This window comes from Liolophura sinensis, chromosome 8 (genome assembly GCF_032854445.1).
Source record: "Liolophura sinensis isolate JHLJ2023 chromosome 8, CUHK_Ljap_v2, whole genome shotgun sequence".
Classification (NCBI taxonomy): Eukaryota; Metazoa; Mollusca; class Polyplacophora; order Chitonida; family Chitonidae; genus Liolophura; species Liolophura sinensis.
Genome location: NC_088302.1, coordinates 49,164,372 through 49,189,704, shown reverse-complemented (window position 1 = coordinate 49,189,704; position 25,333 = coordinate 49,164,372). Strand labels below are relative to the sequence as shown.

The following is a 25,333-nucleotide window of genomic DNA, read 5'->3' as shown; positions in this document are numbered from 1 at the left end:
CTGCCTACAGTGTTGATTGCCATTGTAGTTAGTCACAAGGACGAGTTTATACATTGTCCTTTTACTAACATGCTAATGATAACACCAAAGCATTATCGTCTGATGACCTACTGACGATGAATGGGATTCGTTTCATTTGTTTGTAGGTTTATAACTTTTAACTCCGTCTCAGACGGCCTTAAATGAAGTTTGGTCTTTTCCGGGAAACATTAGTGAAACTTTACTCTTTTATTACAGAACTGTCTTGGTTGGCTGTGGTAGAGTCGGTCGGGTCTTGGTGACAAAAAGAAATTCATACGAGATCACTTTCTACCAATACGTCAACGTTTTTTCTCTCTTTGCTACAGGAATAAGGAATGATCTCTGGTAAACATGTACAGTAGCTAATATGACCAGGTAGGCACATGCATGGTAGGCAGTCAAATCACAGGCTAATCCACTGGGTCGAGTGTTAATGTTATGGCTACGAGAGATAAGGCAGACAAACATGAAAACCAATTAATAATGTGGAAGAGGTTTTTGTTTGCTGAATCTCCACCACTCATACATCTTGTAGAGAATGGCTTTGGAAAGGACAAATGGCTAGCATTTTCAGATGTGGTACTGCAATATAAACACATTTTTGACCTTTTCTCAATAGACTGTAACTCCTGACCCCCAAAAAACATTAAAAAAAGCAGAATCATTTTATAAACGTTTTTAGTTCCTCTTAAAATATTTACATACAAAGATTTTCTCCTATCTGCGCACATTTCTAACCTTTATACAGCACTGTTCATGCAAATCTTACAATTGTTGTTGGTATAGGGTCTTTTATCAAACACTGGATCATTTTAAGAACATTTCATACAAAAGTAAACCTGTTCCCATCAACATCTGCTATATTGTCCAACACATGACAGAAACACAATGTCAAAAGTACCAAGGTTTTACAGATCAAATTCTGTCTGCATTCTGTTTTGTAACTACCCATAAACAATGACCAGAATAACTGAACAGTGGAACTATTAAAGTGATTAAAGACAGATACAAAATAATTAATCTTATGACTGTAACACACACATTTTCACTCCAAAAGACAGTCACACTATGTTCTTACAGCAAACGGCAAATCAGTATTCATGCAGCTGTGGGAAGTCTGCCTGTGAAAAATGTCACAATAATGGAGTATCTGACCACCTCACACAATGCAGCCTTTAACAACTTGTCTTTATGATTTCACACAAATCAACAAGATTTTATCAGCTTTTGGTCTCTTTAACCTCTTCTGAGGCTTGCTCAGTAGCAACTCCAATACTCTGTGCTAGCCTCAGTCGTCTGCCCTCCATGATCGTCCGGGGATGAAGTGGGTAGAAACCAGCCAAACCTGGTCAGGAAACAATAATAAAATGTAAAGTGATAAGCAATACCAAGCACAAACTCATATTTGCTCTAAAACAGAACTAACAACAACATATCCAGTCTGATTATTTTACTCTCAAAGATTTTAACAGTAAAGTGAAAACTGCAAATGTTATCTTGGTAAAACACCAATTTGCACATTTGCAAAGATGTGGGATGTTAAACCTTTTGCAAAATACTAGTAACTTTCCAATGTGTGACGTACAGATATGCACACCATACTGGTGCAGGTATGAGACACAGGCTGGAAGAAAAAAAGAGGAAAAGCTGGGGGTCAAGGGACCAGTTAGGGCCCCATGTAGGTCCAGGACAACACCCTGATAAGGGGTTCAGGGTGGCAAAGGCCCTCCAGAAAAACTGATGCTGAATTGTAATTTTTATATTAAAAAAGGGAATCAGAAGCTCCATGTGGTGAATAAAAAAAAACGTATAACACCGTAACCTTTGGAAAGGTGCAAGAGTACCGAGGAGACCTCATCATTCCAATGTTCTAAAATTGTATTGATACTGAGTAACTGAACACACGATGCTGATCAGTCAAGCTAATTTTGCCTTTTTGGCCACTAACTGTAGAGACACATAGTTGTTGAGGTCCCTACACCAGTTACACATCGCTTTCCCAGGAACCTTTCCAATAAAACAACCCTACTTTTACTCTATCTCCTGCCTGTCCACTTCATCAATGTGTACTTCGTGCTCTAACCAACTCCAGCTGAACTTGTTTTTCATCCTTGGGCGATTTGCCTTTCTTTAAAGTTCGAACCATCATTGAATTTACACCATGAGCAACAGGGCCGAAACCACAGGTGCCTGTGCCAAAACTAATAACGTGAGAAGTCACATACCAGCAAATGCTGAAGACACCAGACATGACACCCACCCAGTCACTTCATGCAGACACTGGGCGCCCAGCATAATTATTTATATAGATATACCATCTTATGACCAGTACATTAAATTTTAATTTAGAATTAATTACTTTACACTATACTCACCTTCATTTATATATCTGATTTGTGTTCAATGCTGTCTTTAGGACTTTTTCTCTTTAATATTACACCAGTCAGGTTCACGTGCAGAAGAAACTAGAAGTACATGTACATGATAAACCTTGTCAACCAGAAAAACAACAACCAGAGTAACTTGACACCATGCAACTTCAGAGATCAAGGCCCGTCTCAAAGAGCCAGACTCAGGATTTGAACCATCTGAGTCAGCCATGGCCCCTGTACACTTTCCTCACGTAACAATAACTACTGTACACTTCTCTCACCTAGAAATAACCACTGCACACTATACTCACCTATAAATAACTGCTGTACTGTACACTAACATAGCAATAGAACACTGCACTCACTTGCCAATACCTTCTGTGCTGTATTGGTAATATATCTTCTACACTTTATTTACCTTTACCCAGCTATGCCTTGTGTACACAATATTCACATAGAAATAGCTTCAGTCTACTTTACTTACCTAGCAATACCTTGTGTACACAGTACTCATTTAGTAAGAACTTCTGTATCAGTGATTATACTCAGCTAGCAACACCTTGTGTACACAATACACATTCAGTAATAACTTCGGTCATTATACTCACCTAGCAATGTCCTGTCTACACAATTTATTTATTCATTTGATTGGTGTTTTAAACTGTACTGGGGAAAACCCCCAACCATCCACAGGTTGCTGGCAGACCTTCCTTTTGTGCAGCTGGAGAGGAAGCCAGCATCAGCTGGACTTGGACTCACATTAACTACACTGGTGGGGAGATCATGGGTCATACCAACGTGCTGGCACCCTAACCCTCTCAGACATGGATGCCCCCCTGTGTACACCATACTCACTTAGTAATAACATCCACTATACAAACTTAGCAATACCCTGTGTGCACAATACTCAGTTAGTAGTAAGTCCAATCTATTATACTCACATAGCAAGGCCTTGTGTACACAATACTCACTTATTTATAGCTTCAATATTCATCTATCACCTTGTGTACACAATACTCGGTTGGTAATAACTTGAGTATATTATACTTACCTAGCAAGGCCTTTTGCACACAATACTCACTTAGTAATAAGTACAGTTTATTACATTCACCTAGCAAGACCTTATGTACACAATACATGTACATCCAGCCAATCATACTCACCTAGCAATATCTGCATAGGCAGACTTGGTTCAGCCCCAGAAGCCAGCCAGTATCTCAGTCTCTCAAAATTAATGGCCACCAACTTCTCATTATCCAGATTTGGAAGAGGGTCAAATGATCCAATTTGCTCCAGGACTCTCCCATTCCTGGACCTTCTGTGAGGAATGGCCACTATATGGTAAAATGGTCGGTTTGCACATCCATACAGTGCCAGTCGAATGGCAACCTTCATCCTTGCAGCTACTGGATAACTTGCTGCAACATTAACACCACCTAAATAAAGTAAAGAAAAAAAAAGATGTCCTTTATGATGTTAAATACTATGAATTCCCATAATTAGAGCAACAGAATATAAGGTCAGGGACAATATATGTATGGATGTATACTTGGGGCTTTATATCCTACCTGTACTTAATAGTTTAAAACTTTTTCAGTCATATGATGATGAGTGTGTACACATAGACTGTGTCTTCTTACGGCTGGGGAGTCAATGCTGTCAAAACACTACAGTCGCCACTGAAGTGTCATGCCGAAGTCACCAGACATGACACCCACCCAGTCACTTCATGCTGACACTGGGTGCCCACCATTTTATATGTTTGATTGTTTTACTCAAGCAAGGCAGCAGCAAGAACCATTTCTAAAGTCCTTGGTATGACCCGACCCTGGTTTAAGCCCTGGACTCCCCACTTCAAGGCGAACACTTTAACCATTAGACCACTGAAGCAGTTGTCAGAGACATTTATGTATTCCTTTAAGTTTTTGTACGTTGTTGGAGTGAACATTGGTACTGGTAAAGCTGTCTTAAAGGTTTCTTATCTTAAAGTTTTCATATCTTAAAGTCTTTCTCATATGTTAAACATGTTCACTATGAAAAGCAACTGACATCATATCCTCTACCAAATGATGCCAACATATCAGCAACATAACCATTACCACACTCACACATTAATACACAGTACAAATATGAATGCTGACATTATGCTTGCCTTTGTAAATAGAATACACGGGCTGTGTCAGTTGTTGGTCGTGGAACGTCACGTCTTTACCTGGATATGTCAAACTTAGTACCCTATAAGTAAACCTTCTGTAATTCGTAAACGTTTAAGGTTGCTTGAATAAAACTTGTGAGTTATTTGTACAAACACCACACAATACACGAAACTGCAACAAAACCATACCATCAAATGTTACAACTGCGAGCTTCTGACAACACCATGTGCATCAGTATATGCATAAAACGTCATGAGTTAATGAGCTGCTTGGGTACCGTCCATGCGTTAACGTCATCAATATTGGTTGTATGCATCATTTCACCGGTGTTGTTGTTGGAAATGGCGACTTTGGAAGACAAGGCGATTTGGGAGGATGGAGAGGTAAATATATTTTAATATAGTTGCAAGTATCATGTATGATGTTTTTTGCTATGATTGATGACTCCGAAGACTTTAGCGTTGTTCTATGGATTTTTTATCTCGTTAACAGATTTTGCCAAGCTTCATGCTTGAGGGGAACAAGAAGCGTGTTTGAATGACATGCATTTTTCTGCCAGCTTACTACAACAACGCCAGTATATTTATGACATCAACAATACCAAACTGATCTTCATTTCAGTGAATCTCTAAAGGAAAATACTGTTTTGATAGTTCATAGTAAAATGATGCAATTTAACGTTCTGGACGAAACGATTTGATTTCTTATGACGTTCTTTGTCGGTATGTGTTTGAAGTTTCAGTTTATCTGTTTATTTTTTGTTTTCTCAGGATTCACTTGGAGAAGAGGTGCTGCGCATGGGAACAGATGAAATTGTTAGCAGAACTCGTCTCTTGGACAATGAAATTAAGGTAGTTTCTGTTTGAATTATTGTGAATAAGCTTATCATTTTTATATCATCTGACTTCAGCCGATGTTAATAAAAAAAATTCGGTATTCACTGTTGTACACAGTGTATTACTGGTGAATTTTTAAGTTGGTGTAATGTGGTAGAGAGGTGTCAATTCATTGAAGAACCAACTTTTCACAATGAACACGTGAATAGGGGCTCACTGACTAACAAAAGGATCATCCAAGTCCTTATAACTTCCCACTCTGCGTCTTTGTCCAGATTTGTAATGTTTATCCACAAAAAACCCACAACCCATTTGGCAGTTTCAAAACGCGAATTAAATGAACACATCTAAGTTGCTATCTGCCTCTTGTGCTAAAAGAATATTTCCTGGATTCATTTTGAAACATATTGTATTCATTTGCCTGATAAATCCAAGGATTTGATCAGCGTCTGGTCAATTAAGAACTGAAACTGTCCAAAAACTATATCCCAAACCAGACAATTTTACCCATTAAACACTGAAAGAAACTTGACTCAGAACTCTTCATATGTGTTTTTATAATGTTGAGTGACATAATCAGTCTTCCAGACAAATACTGGTACAGAAGATATGGCTTGACTTATTAATATCTTTATGCATGTGAAGCATTCAGTAGCATCACCTTAATTTGAACTTACTCTGTCTTTTTTGCATAACCTTGAAAGTCCATTATTTCTATTAACCAGAAGTATTCCCAGCGTTCGGCAATTCGGCTACAGTTGATGGCTTGAAACTATGACCGTACCTTAGTCCATATCTTTTTGAATAGAACTTACAGAATGTTCAACTCAGATAATTTGGACTGTTCGTATCTCATTAAATATTTTGCCCATTTCCATCCCCTGCTTCAGTTGCAGTCGTGCTATCTAAACTACTCACCTTGGCTCATCTAGATGAGTTCAAAGCTGAATTGTGCAGACTAACAACTCACTTTTCTCATAGATGACATTAAAAATATTGCATTTTTATGGATATATCTTCTGGCGGAGCTTTGATAGTACCAAACCACTTGCTCCCCGTAGTGATTTTGGCCTCATTATTTATTTGATTCACCAAACTCATGACGGTAATGATGATAGGCTTTATACCTTTAGTTGGGTACTAGTCCAGTCATCATTATTTTGAAATTTAAATGAATTGAGCTGGAAATCAAAACACCCTTTTAGGGATTTTATACTTTTTATGGATAGGCTTGGTCCATAATAAAATGCCACGCTATGAATTTAGGTCATCTGATGAGGATCCTGGCTGAAGGAGCAATCTACAGGACTCTCCAGAAAGACGGATAGTGGCGTAGCCCTTATCCAGAAAGGTTGAATATTCAGTATTGTGGTTTTAGAACAACTCTGAGACAAGCAAGTCAAATCCAATGTTTCACTGGGCTGCGCTGCATTCTCATGTCTTGTTTATTGAAATGGGTGGTTTCTTCAGGCCCTCATCTCTTTCCTCCATTCTAAAATCTGCTTGCGTTCTTTGAAATTTTAAAGAATCAAAACAGCAGACTTAAGGCACCTACAGTACCCATCTATCATTGGTTCGATTTGAATTCCTAACTGAGTCATAACCTGAGTGTTACCTGCAGTCTTTGCAGTCAAATACTGGCCATCTCAGTGTGAGTATAATGTAGATACTCATGTGTCTTTAGCATAACATCTCAGTGAGGCAGCGCTATAAATTGTATGTTGACATTGTGATATGTAAACAGTTATGGCAAGAATCCTTTAGAACACATGTAAAGTAGGCAACTAATTGTTCCAAAATTGTTCACTTCCATGGTGGCTGACTGTAATACATGTATCTATTTCCAAGTATTTTTTCTTTTTTTTTTTTTGGTTTTCAGATAATGAAATCAGAGGTCATGCGGATATCACATGAATTACAAGCACAAAAGGAGAAAATAAAGGAGAACACAGAGAAAATCAAAGTGAACAAAACCCTACCATACCTTGTGTCCAATGTTATTGAGGTACAAAGTGTGTTCACATTTGGTTGAATTTACTTATGAATTTTCCACCCAACTTCCACATCGTGTCTGCAAAATGGGCCTGACCCTAACATCTGTATTCGTATTTCAACTTCTTTTTCTTGCATATCTGTTGGTAGTGTGAGTTTCAAACATAATTTCTAGTGTATTGGCTGAGGCTATGTTGTCACAGGGGCCTATGTGGCTCAGTTGGTTAGTGTGCTGGTACAGTGTAATAACCCAGGAGCCTCTCACCAATCAGTCGCTGTGAGTTCAAGTCCAGCTCATGCTGGCTTCCTTTTCGGCCGGCCATGGGAATGTCTTCCAGCAACCTGCGGATGGTTGTGGGTTTCCCCCGGGCTCTGCCCGGTTTCCTCCCACAATATTGCTGGCTGCCATCGTATGAGTAAAATATTCTTGAGTACGGCATGAAACACCAATCAGATAAATAAATAAATATGTTGTTATGAATAGCAAATTGTGCCGTTCAGGCACAGGTTGTTAAAAATAATATTAATGCTTGAAAACTCCAAGTCAAGACCAGGAATGTTCACTGTATATCATTGTGGATATTTAATATGCATACAATCCCATGTAGCTCCTCCTCCAGCCTTTCCTCTGATCACAGACAATGCCTTCTGCTGATCTGGCAACCTGCAGATGGTTGTGAGTTTCCCCGGGGCTCTGCCTGGTTTCCTCCAACCATAATGCTGTCCACCATCATATAAGTGCAATATTCTTAAGTACAGTGCAAAAATCAATCACATAAATAAATAAATGTTGATCTAGCTCAGTCCAGAAATATTTTGTCAAAGACGGAGATTCTTACCAGGGCCGTGGCATATTTTAAATCTTGAGGAACATCCAGGTTTTAGTTACCACTTATTATAATTCACAAATTTCTAGAGGAGAATTGCTGAAGGGAGATAACTTTTGAATAGGACCTTACATGATCATGGTGCATGAGCTCAACAGCTATGTTTCTGTGCATCTGTTATAGCACATATTATTTAGGTTTATGATTTTGGCGGTCAAACTTAGGCTGTGATGACCAGCTGAAGCAGACACATAAGATTGAACGACTTGGCGTGTGATGACCAACTGAAGCAGACACATAAGATTGAACGACTTGGGCTGTGATGACCAGCTGAAGACTGCAGACACATAAGATTGAACGACTTGGGGTGTGATGACCAGCTGAAGCAGACACATAAGATTGAACGACTTGGGCTGTGATGGCCAACTGAAGCAGACACATAAGATTGAACGACTTGGGGTGTGATGGCCAACTGAAGCAGACACATAAGATTGAACAACTTGGGCTGTGATGGCCAACTGAAGCAGACACATAAGATTGAACGACTTGGCGTGTGATGACCAGCTGAAGCAGACGCATAAGATTGAACGACTTGGGCTGTGATGACCAGCTGAAGACTGCAGACACATAAGATTGAACAACTTGGCGTGTGATGGCCAACTGAAGCAGACACATAAGATTGAGCGACTTGGCGTGTGATGGCCAACTGAAGCAGACACACAAGATTGAACGACGGCGTGTGATGACCAGCTGAAGCAGACATACAAGATTGAGCGACTTGGGCTGTGATGGCCAACTGAAGCAGACACATAAGATTGAACGACTTGGCGTGTGATGACCAGCTGAAGCAGACACATAAGATTGAACGACTTGGCGTGTGATGACCAGCTGAAGTCTGCAGACACTAAAGATTGAATGAACTTCATATTTCCATGTGTAGTTCTTGATACATGTACCCTTGCTACTAAGTAGATCTCAGTTGTCCTGTCCAAAAATATCAAGAGCATTTACACAAATGGATGAATAGATGACTAATTTCCCCTCACCTCTAACATCCATGCTCAGGCTGAGTTACAGAATGTAAAGATCAACATTTTCATTATGGAACAAAGAATTTATTACTGGGTATTAGATACTCAGAATGATAAATGGACATCAGACAACAGAAATACACCTCATCATGTGATCATGTCTTTCATGTTTCAGTTGTTGGATGTGGACCCTCAAGACCAAGGTGAAGAAGATGGGGCTAACATTGATCTTGATTCTCAAAGAAAAGGAAAATGTGCAGTCATCAAAACCTCAACCAGACAGGTGTTTATTTTTGTATAACTATTAAAAATAACAAATGGAAATGTTGTCCCCTTCAGTTGCTCCTTCTGCATTAGTGTTGATTTTGCCTCAGTCAAACCGAAACTTGCTGCTGGGCGCATGAGGGCAAAGCTATATACCTCATAAAATTGTTCTATTATCTTAGCATTACTGCTTGTACATATGTGATGTTATTCTTGAGCTACATGTGGAATGTTTTGCTCATTTTTCTTTCAGACTTATTTCTTGCCAGTAATTGGGTTGGTTGATCCAGAAAACTTGCATCCAGGAGATTTAGTGGTAAGCTGCCTACAGTGCTATATCAGAGTGTTTCTCTCCAATTAAAATATGTCCAAATCTTTGTGCTAACAATGAATACCAATTGAGTTGTTCAAGTTTGGTTTCTTTTATCGCTAAAGGTAGAAAAAGTCCCACTGTATCATGTGACCTGTCAAAAATGTTATGGCAACTTTTGATAACATTAAACAAAGGTGTCTGAAAAAAGATTCATGAAAAATAATTTAGAGTAGACAGACCATGGAGAAACTTGAGGAACTGAATGTTTTGTGAACTTGAGAAGCTCCTAGAGGAAAGAGGAGTCCTGTGTGCCTCTTGAGTACAGTGAGACTGGTGACATATGAATTAATATCAACAAAGGTTGCCAAACATTTTACTCTAGGCACATGACAGTAGAACTGTTTTTACCTTTAACAATAAGAATTCACACTCAACTCCCTTATTAAACAGACATGCACATGTACACAAGCTTCTTTCCATAGCCCTGTCTTATCAGTGAGCTGTGGTTGTGTAAGCACTTACACAATTGCATCAATATTAGCCAGTCTAATCAGTGAGTGCAACCCGTAGTGAATACAAGTGGATATGGTAAGATTTTTAAACCGTTATTGCCAGTCGATACAATATATGATTTTAATCGATTACAAGTTATGTTTGTTCGAAATCCAGTGCAAATGTACAAGTAGACCGTGGTAATACATTTCGCCAGAAAACCCTTATCAGCAAGGTTGTAAATCTTAGTTAGTACGAAGGTGTGGTAGTTTTACCTCAGCCATGCAGTTACATGATGAAATGTGCTACTTGGGGCTCTCTTGTGTTAAGTTTTGCACAGCCATAGATTATCACTTGCTCTATGATAAGTGTGAATATGGCATGAAACACCTCTCTAATCAGATCAGAGTATCGGTTTGTCTACAGCTTAGTGTAACCATGTGACCATTTTGCAGTGATAGGAAATAATTGATACAGAATTTTAATTTGCTTTATTTCACATAATTTCTTTGTGTGTTTATTTTCAGGGTGTGAACAAAGATTCCTATTTAATTTTGGAGACTTTACCAGCAGAGTAAGTTCATAGTCTTTATCGCAGTCTATTATTGAATATTTTATATTAGTGATTTGTCCCTTAACATTGTTGCAAATAAGGACTCAGGACAAGCTATTATCACTATGACATCACTAATCACTGTGGTTTTGGTGGAAGTTATTGGAATTTTGGAATTTTCTGTGTCATTGAGGTTTTATAGGGCCACTTAGTCAGTTATTTCAAAGGTTTTGGTTGAAACAGTAGAATAGAAATGTGTAAAATTCACTTCTCTTCACATTAGATTTGTCTCTTTATCGCATTTGAATAGTTTTTGATCACTTTTCAGATATGATTCCCGTGTAAAAGCCATGGAGGTTGACGAGCGACCAACAGAACAGTACAGCGATATTGGAGGGTTAGATAAACAGATTCAAGAGGTAAGCTTCACTGTACTATATTGCAACGATTCCTTATGAAGTTTGTATGTTTCCTGCAGCTGGTGATAATTTTTGTATGATTATTAAGAAGTAGAACACTTTTGTCGTGATGTCATTGCATAAGGGAATTACAGTCATATAAGTATACTTAATCAATGAATAACTGAGTTTTCTGTGGTTTTAATATATGTCATGCTGTTGTTTGCCTGTCTTGTGTTTAAAATCTGTTTTCTTGTGATTTCAGCTTATTGAAGCAGTTGTATTACCCATGACACACAAAGAAAGGTTTGAGGCATTGGGAATCCAGCCTCCAAAAGGTATTCATACTACAATACTACTACAATAGTGTGATGTGACAAGGGAGGTAATTCAGTGGAGGCCCACTGAAGTAATGAATAGTGTAGTGATAGTGTACATTATAATGGCAAAATTAAAAAAAAAATAATATGCACTGTGTCCCACTCTACTGAAAATACCTTGTCATGAAGACGTCACTGGTACATATACTGTTTAAGACCCATAGTCATATATGGGTTCAGTGATACCGATAATGAAGTTGATACCGATAATAAAATGTTTCACAAGCTTTCGATCGACATGCTTGTGGATCGAAAGCTTGTGAAACCTTTATATTTACGTGGTGATGATGATGCCTCAACTTCATTATTGGTATCATTGCATTGGTATAGTTTCAGTTTGTAATGACAACTTTCTTTGCCAATTAACAACAGAGAATAATCAGTCCAGATACTATACTGGCCTGAACTTCAGTTTTTAAGTAACATCATCTTGCGAGATGGTTTAGTTTAGTGGGATGAAAAATATGATAATTCTGTAATATTCTGTTTGATGTGTCTAGGTGTATTGCTGTATGGCCCCCCGGGCACTGGTAAGACCCTGTTGGCCAGAGCTTGTGCTGCTCAGACAAAGTCCACATTTCTTAAGCTGGCTGGCCCTCAGCTAGTGCAGATGTTCATCGGGGATGGAGCCAAACTCGTCAGAGATGCCTTTGCTCTGGCCAAGGAAAAAGCTCCAGCCATTATCTTCATAGATGAATTGGATGCTATTGGTGAGAAATCTTACATCTTGTTTCTGTGTTTACCTACTGTACAATCACACAGGGGCCAGAGTGCGAGTCCTCAGAATTTCATGACCATAGTGTGTATTTATATATATCAGAGTTTCTAAAGTGCTTATATGATCTTTTGTGTATTTTTACTGTTGTTTCACTTGTTTTCCACCAATGTTGTGGGCCAGTCTGTACATAGGAGAATTTGTTAGATGCCAAATACTGTATATATATGCATCGGAACAAAGAGACGTTGAGGGTATATTTTCTTGCTACCCCAGTGCTTTGCCATTTGGAAAACTTGTGATGCGGTAAATGACCTAAAGTTTGGCCCTGGGACCCAGAAAGTGTAATTTCCATGTGTCTACCCATCGATCACGTGATTCTTTGCTGGCAAATGGCAAGACAATGATCTTACCTGTCGCTGGCGACATGCTTATCACGTCTGAGCAATATTGTACACAGGAAATCATAAAACATTTTGTTTATAATGCCAGTGACGGAGTGCAAACTTCTGTGATAACTCAACAAATCCTGTCTTCCGATATGCCAGACTTGCACAGTGTTACCGAAAAGGGGTAAAAGTAAATTGTGGTAGTTTTCCAAACCGTGTGTGGAGTATGTTTCCTGTGTTTAATGAAGGTTCCCGATATTAAAACACAGGAAAAGGAACTCTTCTGCAATAGGGGGACACTTCCAACTCTAAAGAAAAAAAATGTGCGTGCAGACTGACATACTACATTGGAATTACATGGACACAGGAAGCTGACGACAGATATTTCTCAGTGAAATTCGTTTCTAGCTAAAATACATTTGTACACATATTCGTTGCATAATGGGGGCTCTCAGTTGACAACCATTCACCAGATAACGGTGTGAGGTGACTTCCACATAGACCTAACCCGAATAATTGGTTTGCAATGTACATTGTGCATTTACATTCCTTGTTTGGCACGGTCATGCTTTCTGACTGTGTGTGGAATTAAAAGGTTAGTAGTAGACATCTTAAGACTTTTTTTTGATTTTATTCATAGGTATATTTAGAGATGTACATGTAGGCCTACTAATTGGGAGACCTGCACACTCCACTGTCAGTGACTTGACCCCATGTGGTGAGGATTAGCTACAAGAGCTGCTAATAGCCTTGCAGATTAATGAAATCACTCTCTTCTGTCATCTTTCTGCCAACTCAGATCGTGCAAAAGTAAACGATACGTGACTCACGTGCGAAACGTCAGGTCATTCACTGTATATATCGTTTAGAAGCGGTACTACCACTAGCCTTACTTGGTGTGGTTTTCGTGTGTCGTTTTCTTTAGGTACCAAGAGGTTCGACAGTGAGAAAGCAGGTGACAGAGAAGTTCAAAGAACTATGTTAGAGCTTCTGAACCAAATGGATGGCTTCATGCCGAACTCAAAAATCAAGGTATGAAGATTTTTGACTTTTGTGTGTACTTTGTATGGAGTGGTACAACGTATAACTAAACCAGTATCCATTATATGTATCGTCCACTTTGGGAGCGGTAGATCCAGGGTCAATCCTGGGTTGAGTCACACCTAAGACCTTAAAAGAGGAAGATGTAACTTCATCGCTTGGCGTTCAGCATGAAGGGAATAGTGCTAGGACCAAATAAAGTCCAAATATATACATGTATCCATGTAAAAATGCATGTCATAAGGGAATCGCTGGCTCACTTGACAAATTCTCTGTTAATGCAGTAGCTGATAGCCCCTGACTACTGAGGTTACAGGCTTTAAGCCAGTAGCTTTGCTCAGACCACTCCAGTTTCCATCCCTTATTAACTGTACCCTGTAAGATAAAGATTTGACTCAGTATGGCATACTCAACACCAAAGAAATATTTGTCATAAATATTATCTAGGGTGCATCTTTTTGATATTGGGGCCTCCGTGCTCAGTCGGTTAGCGCAGCGCAATGACCCAGTAGTCTCTCACCAATGCGGTCGCTATGAGTTCAAGTTCAGCTCATGCTGGCTTCCTCTCTGGCCTTACGTGGGAAGGTCTTCCAGCAACCTGCGGATGGTCGTGGGTTTTACCCCGGGCTCTGCCCGGTTTCCTCCCCCCGTAATGCTGGCCGCCGTCGTATAAGTGAAATATTCTTGAGCACGGCGTAAAACACCAATCAAATAAATAAATAAATAAATAAATAAATCTTTATGATATTGGGTACAAGTTTCCTACATTTTTCAGTTGTTATGATCTCATTGTTTCTTCCCTCAGGTTATAGCTGCTACAAACAGAGTCGACATCTTGGATCCAGCCCTGCTGAGGTCAGGAAGACTGGACAGAAAGATTGAATTCCCACATCCTAATGAAGAAGCCAGAGCGCGAATTTTACAGATCCATTCCAGAAAAATGAACGTCAGGTAAGTACATGTACTTGAAACTTCATGCCCACTTTGTACTTTTCCTTGAGTACAACCATATATTTTCTGCCAGTTTCTGTCACCAGGGATAACAATCATTTCAGAGTAGGCTGTGTAACAATGCAATTTGTCATAATTATTACAAATTGACACTCCCAGAGTGTCCTTTTTCCTTTAATAACTTATTCCTATCAAGAATTTACTCCCCCCATTTTTGCAGGTCACGTGACAGAAAACTCGTACAGCTGTAAAGCTGATAATGGCTGAGTGCAAAGGACTATATATGTGCACTGAATGCATGCAGAATATCGTTGAAGTGTCTTCATAACTGCGGGAGTTGCATTGCTTGAAAAATTCTCCACCATATTGGGGGGTTTCGTGACCAAAAACTGTTACAGCTGTAAAGCTAAAAATCATCAAGTAAAAAATTCTATAGCTGTACTTTGTGTGTGCTGAAAATCATTGAGCTTTGTTGAAACAGAGGGCATGAATGCCTTCAAATATTGCCCAAAGGTCGATGTACTTGGTTTGGTATATCTGCATATACATGCTGTACAGTGTACTTACAGTGCAGTGATGACTACGAAGAATGTAGGCTTTCTAATCAAGTTGGTTATGTATCTATACATGGACACCATTAAGGTAACTGGAAGTGACGCCATATTGGCCGGCAATATCGTCTTGTACCCCTTTGATGTCAACACTTAGACTTCCTAATAAGGAATTGCTTAAACTACACAAGAAAACACATAGGAGTCCCTGTTAGCTGGATGAATCAATCAGTATTAAGCAAAGTGTATCACTGAAAAATGTTGAACTGTCGGTGAAATACAGAAGTTAATTTAAGAAGTTGTACAGGATTTACATTTTATTTGGTAGTTGGTTATTGCTCTCATTCAATATGTTATCATTCCCATGTCATAAGCCTCAGCTGTTTCTTGTTTCTGGCATGACCTCCCCCAAATGTGGCTGAAATACTGGCAGTGTGACATTAAACCTTAATCACTCATTCCAGTGTGCAAGACTTACAGATTTGTGCTAAAGGAATGTAAATAGATACAGATGGCTTCTATTTTTCAGCTAACAACAAGTTGTATTATTGAGAACAACTTATTAAACATCTATATTGCTTTTGGGTATTACTTCATGTCCTCTGCTCTTCCCCTGTGAACAGTAAAGATGTGAACTTTGAGGAACTGGCCAGATGTACAGACGACTTCAATGGGGCTCAGCTCAAGGCTGTTTGTGTTGAGGCTGTGAGTACAGGCAGTTCATTTCTGAATATTTTCTTGCTATAAAAATCAGTTTTTAAATTATTGGATGAGCTGCACCTTTTTCAATGTCAGAAGTTATGTTTCTTAAACAACACTTAATCAAAAGCCAATTAACTGATATCTTAATTAATAGGCAAAGTGAATGCTGCTGACAGAGAGAGTTTCTTTGTTTTTTCGTTTTCTTTTTTTTTACATTACACCAAAATTTTTGCAAGGGGGTAGGCTATTCTGTCATGAAGCATCAGATAGTTTCCCATTCCTGCCTTATAGACCAGAATAAACCTCCTCTGAATTATCTCCCTTGACAAACAGCACTAGATGTTTATACCTAATGCTAAATTAAGATTTGAGGTGTGAAACTTTGAGCAGGACCTTGACTCCTGAAGTCAGCCATGGAGGGTTGCAGAAATGTCAAAAATGGAGTTGATATTTTTCAGCTTAGATATACATGTATAAATTAGAACTAAAACTATTGTACATCAAGTACATGTGTCATTTGCGGGGTTTTCAAATTTTCTCTGAATAGCTTAAAAAAGTATGTAACCTCATTCTGAATGTACAAAATTAAACTTCTGCCTCTTTCACATTAAAATTCACCAAGGTAGCCATTTTCAGAGGCCCCCGTATCCACAACTTGCTCTTAAAAATGCACCACTTAAATGAGAGAATGACCCTTAATTTAAGGAGAAAATTTGGTAGGGCCCTATTAAATTATCAGCAAGTAGACAAAATCAGATGGAGGGAGTCTACTCTACTTGATTATCATATGTGAGCTTGATAAGCTGACTCTCAGATTGTTTCCAGTACTTTGACCATATCAGAAGTCCAAACCTTTAAGTTAGGTCACTTGTTTCTGACGTCATTATACATGCATAATTGCTGAAATGGTGAAGTGTATAGCAGAGATCACAACGTAATGTACAAGAGATCTGATGAACCTTATGTTGTTTGTATCCATAATTTTGGCTTTCAGATGGTGGAATAATGGGCAAGGGGATAACTGTCTTGTTTTTCTGTTACAGGGTATGATTGCACTGAGACGAGGTGCTACAGAATTGATCCATGAGGACTATAGTGATGCCATTATTGAGGTACAGGCCAAGAAGAAGACAAACTTGCAGTACTACGCTTAGTTTTGAACTGCTTTGACAAGCTAAGCTCTGATCTTGACCCTATTCTCTTGTGCAAGTGGTACTAAGAACAAGCCACCAGGCTGTGCAACTGCTAAGATAAGTCACAATGACAAGTCACCACTGAATTACCTGTCCCTTAGTTCAGAGTAGTGCTAAATGTGGACAGAATAAACAAATTGAACTGTGGAAACAGGATTGACACCCCTGAAGTTTGTAGCCTGGCATTTTCAATGTAAAAAGGATGTATTAACATCTTATAAACAAAGATTTCATTGCTGGTCTTTATTGTTGGAGACATATTAAGAATAAAGTGTTCATGTATGAAAAAAAAAAAACGGAGTAAAAATATCTTGTGTTTGAAATATTTATTTGCACATGGAAGTGATGCAATCTCATTTCTGTTACCTGAAAATAGATCTCTGTGAACAAATATCCATAAAATAAATGTTCCCAACAGTTCTGCCCAGTTTCCTCCCACCATAATTCTGGCTGCCATCGTGGAAGTGAAATATTCTTGAATATGTTGTAAAACACCAATCAAATAAATAAATGTTTGTATAAATATTACCAATGCTGCGTCTGATTGGCATCTATGTATAAGTTACTGCAAAGATAATCTTCGTTCAGCATTGTCTATTTATTAGTTTCCACAAAGCCTAGGTACATTCAGGGTTATTATGAAAACTTTCTGCGTGAAAAATTGGAGAAGCTCACTATTGGGTGATCATTTTAAAGGAACTTAAGTTGGGAAGCGTGATTTGTCTCTAACAAACATTCTTGTGCATTTAAACATATGCCATTCACAAACATCCCTGTGCTTGTAAACAACTGGCCCGTCTATTAATATAAGATCCATATACGTATAATAATTATTTTTGTCCATTTTTTTTTTAAATCCATATGCAACGTCTGCATATGATCCATAGTTACACGTATTTTGGGTGCTTATACAACAGTTGAATTCTTTCACCGCTGAAGGTTGGCGTTGTGACGCTGTAAGCCCATAGATTATGTAAGATTATAACTTCGGGTTTGCCAGGATTACTCGGAATTTCTCTCTGGGCAGATCCGTGTCCCATCTTCCGTTCAAGGCTAACTCCATACCTAAGCGTCCTATTTCATCAGCTGACTTGGCCGCACGCCCGTTCCCTCCAACTGCCACAGTAAGATTCTCCGAGATCTTATCGATGTAGGGATGTTTACTAGGAGTGTATGCTGTGGTGCAAGTGTCACCAGTTATGGAAAGAGGCTCAATGCCTAAGCGAAAAACATAGACATCAAGTGTGTAAGTCAATGGAAATTATGATCAAACCGTCCAAATACACGTAAGTGAGAGGTTAGGATGTTAACTACTGTTATATGCAAGAAATTCCCTGTTCATACCAAGGTAAACAACCTGTGATAAGTCTGCAAAGGTTCAAACCTAGGTCACAATGTAGGTACAATAGTATAAATGTTGCACTGAACTCGTTCACGCCCTCGAAGTCTGTTAGTACATGTAACTAAGTCGACAAAACATTCGAAAATTTCACTGAGATGGCGAGTTGTAGTTTCGTCTGGAATAGATACATCTTTTGTTAGCCATCGGTCTGTCATAGCATGGAACTAGAATATTCTACCTCCATGGTCTTGGCACGTATTATCAGTGTTGCATCTATAAATTTAAGCATCGCTGAGACACACTATGCATGATCTTTGAAACAGCTGATGAGAGATTGAACAGATTTAGGCGGCTGCACAGATTTCGCATAGCAGAATATCATCGAAGCAAGGTTGGAATACGGGGATCGAAGCATGGCTTGTGTGACTAAGTCAAACACGTTAAATATACAAGGGTATAAAGACTGGCCGAGCGGTTAGCGTGCCAGCGGGGCGCAATGATTCGGGGAGCCTCTCACTAATACGATGGCAGTTAGTTCATATCAAACGCATACTGGCTTCATTTCCGGTCGCAAGTGGGATTGTCTTGCGTCAACCTGCGGATGGTCGGGGGTTTCCACCGGGCTCTGCTCGGTTTCCTTTCACCATAAAGCTGGCCGCCGTCGTAGAAGTGAAATATTCAAAGTATAAATAAATAAATAAAGACTGCATATTACATCTGAAAAAAGAGAAATGAGTGGCAATGCTCAATTCCCAGTTCTGAGGCCGTAAGCCACACATGCGTACGAGGTCGCACCGTGATTTGATGGATAGAAAGTATTGTTTAACACCTAATCAGTTCTCTGCACGGTGGTTTGACAGATGTAAGGCACGTTATGGCAGCTGATTAGTTCCCTGTAGTTGTGAGCCAGACAGTACCGTATGCAGCCTCTCGGTGGTTTGACATGTAAAGTACGTCACGGCAGCTGCTCAGGTTTTGAGTCAGGCAGTACCGTGTGCGACTGCACTATGGTTCGACAGATGGAAGGTACCGTGTGGCAGCTATCAGTTCTCTGCGGTTGTGATCCAGAGAGTAGGCCTACCATGTGCGAATGCAGTGGTTTAACAGGAAAGGTACCGTGTGGCAGCTATCAGTTTTCCGCGGTTGTGAGCCACAGAGTATCGTGCGGATGTTGTTTAATACCGCAAGGTTTAAAACCATGTGATACTGTACGGGTAAACATTTTTGCTCAGTACCATGCGGTAACCTACAGTGCCATTCGGTGAAAGTTATGCTATGTTGATGATGTTGTTGACCTCTTATTCAAAGGTGTGTTAGCCCGACTATACATGTAGGTGTTACAAAACAGGACTACCTTTAACAAAGCTGGTCATGACAGAGGCTGTGTTAAGAACAAGTTCCCGTGGTGGAGGATTACAGTACCATGCCTTCATGTCCTCAAGGGTTTCCAGAGCTGGGGTCAGATTGTGGTAACAACCTTGCTTCATGTAGAATCTTCCTACAACAAACATACTTTCCCCTCAAAAACCAGCTAACATGACGTAATTCATCTGCGATACAAACAATGGTTGCACCTGATCATACACATGCCACTAGACATAAAGTGGAATTTCAACATGGGTTTACCAACAAAATGGGGGCCTCTGCAGCTCAGCTGGTTAGCGCGTCAGGTCAGCGTAATGACCCAGAAGCCTCTTACCAATGCGGTCGCTGTGAGTCCAGCTCATGCTGGCTTCCTATCCGTCCATACCTGGGAAGGTCTGGTAGCAACCTGCGGATGGTCGTGGGTTTCCCTCGGGCTCTGCCCAGTTTCCTCCCACCATAATTCAGGCCGCCATCATATAAGTGAACTATTCTTGAGTATGGCGTAAAACACCAATCAAATAAATAAATAAATAAACAAATACCAACAAAATTATGCAAACGACATAAATTGCATGTGATGGATGGTGTGCTACATTCTTTAACTCAGACAAAAAAATAGAGCTAGTGTGACGGATTATACACACATTTAGTCTTATGTCTTCTGTTTTCGGAAGCAAGGTTGTAGACGGGTTACATTATTAAAATGCTATACAGGAAGCCAGGTAACACCAAAGAGAAACATTCGAAAAAAACCTGCGCCATAACATATCAAATATATTTTAAAACTGCAATTACATTTCTGTGTGCTGTTGGGAGCATCTGTGGTTTAATTAATCTTGTAATGAGTATATTTTGTTTAAATTTGCAGCTACATGTAATATGCACATACATTTACAGTTATATATAGCATAATACAACAGATTAGCGTCTTTGTTAATAAAAGCATGTTGTGGGTGTAGTGTTTGAAGTCACGTAACATTGTGTGTTAAAGACGAACACACACCGTCTGGATAGCGGATTGGAGGTAGCATGTAGAAGGCATAGTCATCGCTCGTGCCGATTGCTTCTGCTGGGGGCTTCCAGTCTTCAGCACCTTTACCTCTATATATAACGGGAGGCATTCCGCTGTAACAAGACAGAGGCATTGCTTGATTGGCTGAATACTGAAACAAGTGTTAGCACACAGATAACACCCCATGGTTAAATAGATGAACAGAAGCATTCTGTACAATGAAGCACTATACGAGTACATATAAAACTAGGCTTACTAGAATCTTTTAATCCACCCAAATGCATTCCATTGGATTTGATTTATTTGATTTGATTGGTGTTTTACGCCGTATTCAAGAATATTTCACTTATACGACAGCGGCCAGCATTATGATGGGTGGAAACCGGGCCGAGGCGGGGGAAACACACGACCATCCCCAGGTTCATTCCATTGGAACTTGATTGTCTAAATGTTAGATACAATATATACCACTGAATTAATTTATCAATTTGTGTTAAGCATTCAGGTCTGGTAGTCATCGGTTATTACATTTTGACCTACCTCAGTCTCTTTGCCGATTCCTCTGAGATTTCAACAAAGGCGACACATGATGGGTATGACCACATATTTAGCCTCTGTCCCCTTGGTAACAAATCACACAGATTTGTAAAGGCGTTTGTTGCCAACAGAACCTTTTTAGCAAGGATACATCTCCCAGACTCAGTTTTCACCTCCATCACATTTTCGTCCGCCATCTTATCTTCTACCACTTGCGTCACAACTTCGTATATGACGTCACAGCCTTGTTGCTTAGCAGCCGTCTGCTGAGCCAAAACCATCCGCCTCGGACTGATATGGCCTCCATTTGTTTTCTGATAGAACCCCAAGTCGTGTTTTCCATAGTTGAAATAAGGAAATAGGTTTTGCAGTTCAGCAGCAGTAAGACGCCTTGCTGTATCTGTTTCCTTCGCTTCCTTCGTATTTCCTACGTCATTTAAAGTCTCGTTTCCATCCGTTCCACTCCATATAAATCCCACCTCCGAAAAGAACTGAATACCTGTGTGACGAACATGTGGAATATAACCTGAAAGTTATTAACCGGTATAATTGTATATACCGAGGCATGGGAATGTCAAAAGAAATACATGTGTTGTACAAAACAAAAGGCATCAGCATTGAGAGCATAAGACTTTAGGGCAGCACGGCAGGGAGATGAAAAAAAAAACCCGGCCTATTTACCTCTGTCATAGTATTTCAACTGTCTAACTGTTTATGTAAATGCTTAAATAAGTTTTCAAGTTTTTAATAGGTCAATTTATTAGACGTCACTGATCTAGAATTTCTCAAAATAGCGTGTAATCACATTTAATAAATATTTACATGAAAACAAAGCAAAGGGAACAAACCTCGGGGATTAATTCTTACCAGCAGATAATTTATTTCATTGCGTTTCACTTCCAGTTTTATGTCTAAGCAAAACGGCTACCTACACAAAGGCACAAAAACACTTACCAGACACCTTCTCTATGTCTCTGAATCTCTGGATTGAATGGGAGGCCAGTACTGACCACGTGACACATGGATCAATATCGCGGATTATTCTACCTTCGTCATAATGACAGCCAAAAATAGTCCGCGATGACGTCACATCTTTCGTCTGTAACAAAGATTTAGGACATTTACGATTATCCAGTAGCAACCGTGTCGACCAAGGTGACTGGTGATTGGCCAGACTATACGCTGTCGACATAGCTGTATTTCAGATAAATATTGAGATCGATATTTGTGAAAAGTGAAACGGATAAGCACGAAGGTGATAATTTAAGCTACTCTTTATTTGGGCATGGCTTTTAACGATAACTGCTAAATAATTGCACACGACGCTCAGCAGGAAAGGCAGTGTCAGAGACGGCTAACATGCTGGTCTAGGGATCTGGCTAACATTTCTGTTGTGTTGGACGGAGTATCAGGTAATCAGTAGCGGTTAGTCGAGCGGTACGTTGTTCTATATGATTGTACGCCTACCTTCGGTTCCAACGGCCCCACCAGACAGACACGAGCCTTAGCCTCGTCGCCCGTCCCTAAGGTAGCGTGCCTGGCGGCCGCGGACCCCACCAGTCCCGCTCCCACAACACACAGATCGTACACGGTGGCCATTGTGAGGTTCTCACTGCGCAATGTGAAAGAAGGCATCAGAAAAATGGATCAGCAGGTCATTCGAGGGAACAGGCTGACGTATGGCCCGCTTTCCTGGAGAGGCCAGCCCGACATACGTGTATCGGTCGTTTCCTTATTTGGCTAACTGACTTCGCTATCCCTGCAGGTGACTAACTTTAAATTTCTCGGATTTATTTTTAACGAGAAATTGAACTGGGGTTCTCATATTACTTATATAAGCAAAAAAATCTCACGCAACATCGGTATTCTATATAATATCAAAAATGCAATCAACAAAAAGTCACTGTTTATCCTTTATTATTCATTAATATATCACTACTTGTCTTATTGGAATGCACTTTGGGCAAATACTTATCGATCACACCTCAGACCACTTCAGATTTCACTATAACGAGCACTCCGCCTCATATCTCTTTCAAAATCAAAATCTTTTAGATCATAAAGACCCAATATTTCGGCAATTAGATATCCTGCCACTAGTGGAAGCAAACAAATTCTCATTTCTCGTTCCTACGCAAACATTCTTCCATCATCCAAAGCTAATCTCAACCACTTTTAATACTTATCTTGTTCCACCAACAGATGTACAGCACTACAATACCGGAGGAAGATCTCTTAATTTAAATAGACCATTCTATAGAAGTATCTTATCGTACTATTCATTTCAAGTATGCACGGAATGGAACAAATTGTCAGCACAAATCAGGAATCCCAATTCTACATCTCTGTTTAAATGTGAAATTATATTGACAACTGTCTTACAGTACAGGGGCCTCCGTGGCTCAGTCGCTTAGCGCGCTAGCGCAGCGTAATGACCCAGAAGTCTCTCACCAATGCGGTCGCTGTGAGTTCAAGTCCAGCTCATCCTGGCTTCCTGTCCGGCCGTATGTGGGAAGGTCTGCCAGAAACCTGCGGATGGTCCCGGGTTTCCCCCGGGCTGTGTCCGGTTTCCACCCACTATAATGCTGGCCGCCGTCGTATAAGTGAAATATTCTTGAGTACGGCGTAAAACAGCAATCAAATACTGAAGTCACGTCCATTGACCGAAAAAGTAGATTTAATAGGTCCAGTGCAGCCTGATAAACATGTGTCCACATGGGACTTCTCGACTCTCTGCATAACAATTCCTCATCAAAATTTAATCCAGCGTCTTAGAAAGCTGATTCGTTTGTTGTTTCAAAAGACAGGCAAACATTTCATAAATATCAGAGCTCACAAGGCCATTTTTGTTCAAAATCCTATTCAGGTCACCATTCTTGCACGGTTTATAGAATTACTCGAATTTCTGATTAATACATCAGTATGAAATCAGTCAGAGAAATATATCATATACAGCAGATAGGTATCCCAATGGGTACTAACTGTGTTGCCCTATTCATACGATTATATGAAGAATATGTTGAAAAAATCAGTTTCCTGGAATACACCACGTTAGACAAACCGAAAATAGTTTATGGCGTCACTCTAACCCCATGCTCATATGCCAAACCAGCGTCCGCATTACGTCAGCGGAAGTACTTTCATTACGTCACTTCGTGTGGAAAAGAGTCAAGTCGCACCTGATTGGTTAAACTTGATGACATGGCGGCGTTCTCGATTTCGTCAGTGTACGCGATTTTGTTCACTTTAAATTATAGCAGGTCAGACTGTTTAAATAAATAAAGTTCCGAAAAAAATACGTGTATAGTTTCAGTTAACATCAGGAAAGTGAGTTGATATTTCCAACACTGAACGAAATCCAAGACAGGGATGGTTGACACTGATTTATCATTTGAAGCAATGCAGTTTAAAACAATAGCAAAAAACGGTTACTACTGATGGGGTTAGAGGATCTAACGCCACATCTTGACGATTTAGAGTGGCTTTAAGACGATAATGTATAACTAGGCTGATTTTGACATCTTTGCTACCAACAAAATATTAAATACCTCCGCCACCGAATATCAGAGTTTTGCATGGTGTCCTCTCATTACGCTGTTAGTTTGGTTTGTACTCTGAACAGTTCCTGTGAAAGCTCAGAAAGCTGGTCACTCAACGCCAGGTCCATTCCAATTCGTCCAATTTCGTCAGACGACATGGCACCGACACCACAACACCCACATGCCACTGTCAAGCTATCTGAGATCTTGTCTATGTACGGAAGACCGGTAGCCATATAGGCAGTAATGCAGGTATCACCGCTGATTGAAACTGGCTCGATACCTGTGTGCACACGTACAATACAGTTAGCGTCATACCAAGCTTTGATATTACATGTATGCGGAACACTTTTCTACCACC

The 25,333-nt window shown here is 39.8% G+C and overlaps 3 protein-coding genes across 5 annotated transcripts; 1 reads left to right on the top strand and 2 right to left on the bottom strand.

Moving 5' to 3' along the window:
- Positions 1-201: 201 nt before the first annotated feature.
- LOC135473028 (small ribosomal subunit protein bS16m-like) lies at positions 202-4,780 on the bottom strand. Of its 2 annotated transcripts, none has more exons than XM_064752803.1 (3): positions 4,738-4,780; positions 3,557-3,829; positions 202-1,366 (listed from the first exon to the last, which is right to left on the bottom strand). In XM_064752803.1, exons 2-3 carry the CDS (start codon positions 3,786-3,788, stop codon positions 1,242-1,244), a joined length of 357 nt encoding a protein of 118 aa, XP_064608873.1. In that variant the 5' UTR covers positions 3,789-3,829; positions 4,738-4,780; the 3' UTR covers positions 202-1,241. The 2 variants fall into 2 exon arrangements, with proteins under 2 accessions (XP_064608873.1, XP_064608871.1); XM_064752801.1 differs by lacking the exon at positions 4,738-4,780 and adding an exon at positions 4,546-4,731.
- Positions 4,781-4,880: 100 nt separating this feature from the next.
- On the top strand, positions 4,881-17,705 carry LOC135472638 (26S proteasome regulatory subunit 6A-B). The gene is made up of 13 exons (XM_064752241.1): positions 4,881-4,932; positions 5,320-5,400; positions 7,265-7,390; positions 9,411-9,518; positions 9,753-9,815; positions 10,832-10,878; positions 11,186-11,276; positions 11,521-11,593; positions 12,136-12,345; positions 13,665-13,771; positions 14,586-14,731; positions 15,906-15,987; positions 17,028-17,705. Exons 1-13 carry the CDS (start codon positions 4,891-4,893, stop codon positions 17,136-17,138), a joined length of 1,287 nt encoding a protein of 428 aa, XP_064608311.1. The 5' UTR covers positions 4,881-4,890; the 3' UTR covers positions 17,139-17,705.
- A 138-nt stretch (positions 17,706-17,843) lies between these two features.
- Positions 17,844-25,258, bottom strand: LOC135472636 (uncharacterized). 2 transcript variants are annotated; one of them, XM_064752239.1, is made up of 7 exons: positions 24,982-25,258; positions 22,901-23,045; positions 22,388-22,532; positions 21,437-21,959; positions 20,888-21,009; positions 19,874-20,017; positions 17,844-18,395 (listed from the first exon to the last, which is right to left on the bottom strand). In XM_064752239.1, exons 1-7 carry the CDS (start codon positions 25,008-25,010, stop codon positions 18,157-18,159), a joined length of 1,347 nt encoding a protein of 448 aa, XP_064608309.1. In that variant the 5' UTR covers positions 25,011-25,258; the 3' UTR covers positions 17,844-18,156. The 2 variants fall into 2 exon arrangements, with proteins under 2 accessions (XP_064608309.1, XP_064608310.1); XM_064752240.1 differs by having other exon boundaries at positions 21,437-21,932.
- Between the last annotated feature and the right edge of the window lie 75 nt (positions 25,259-25,333).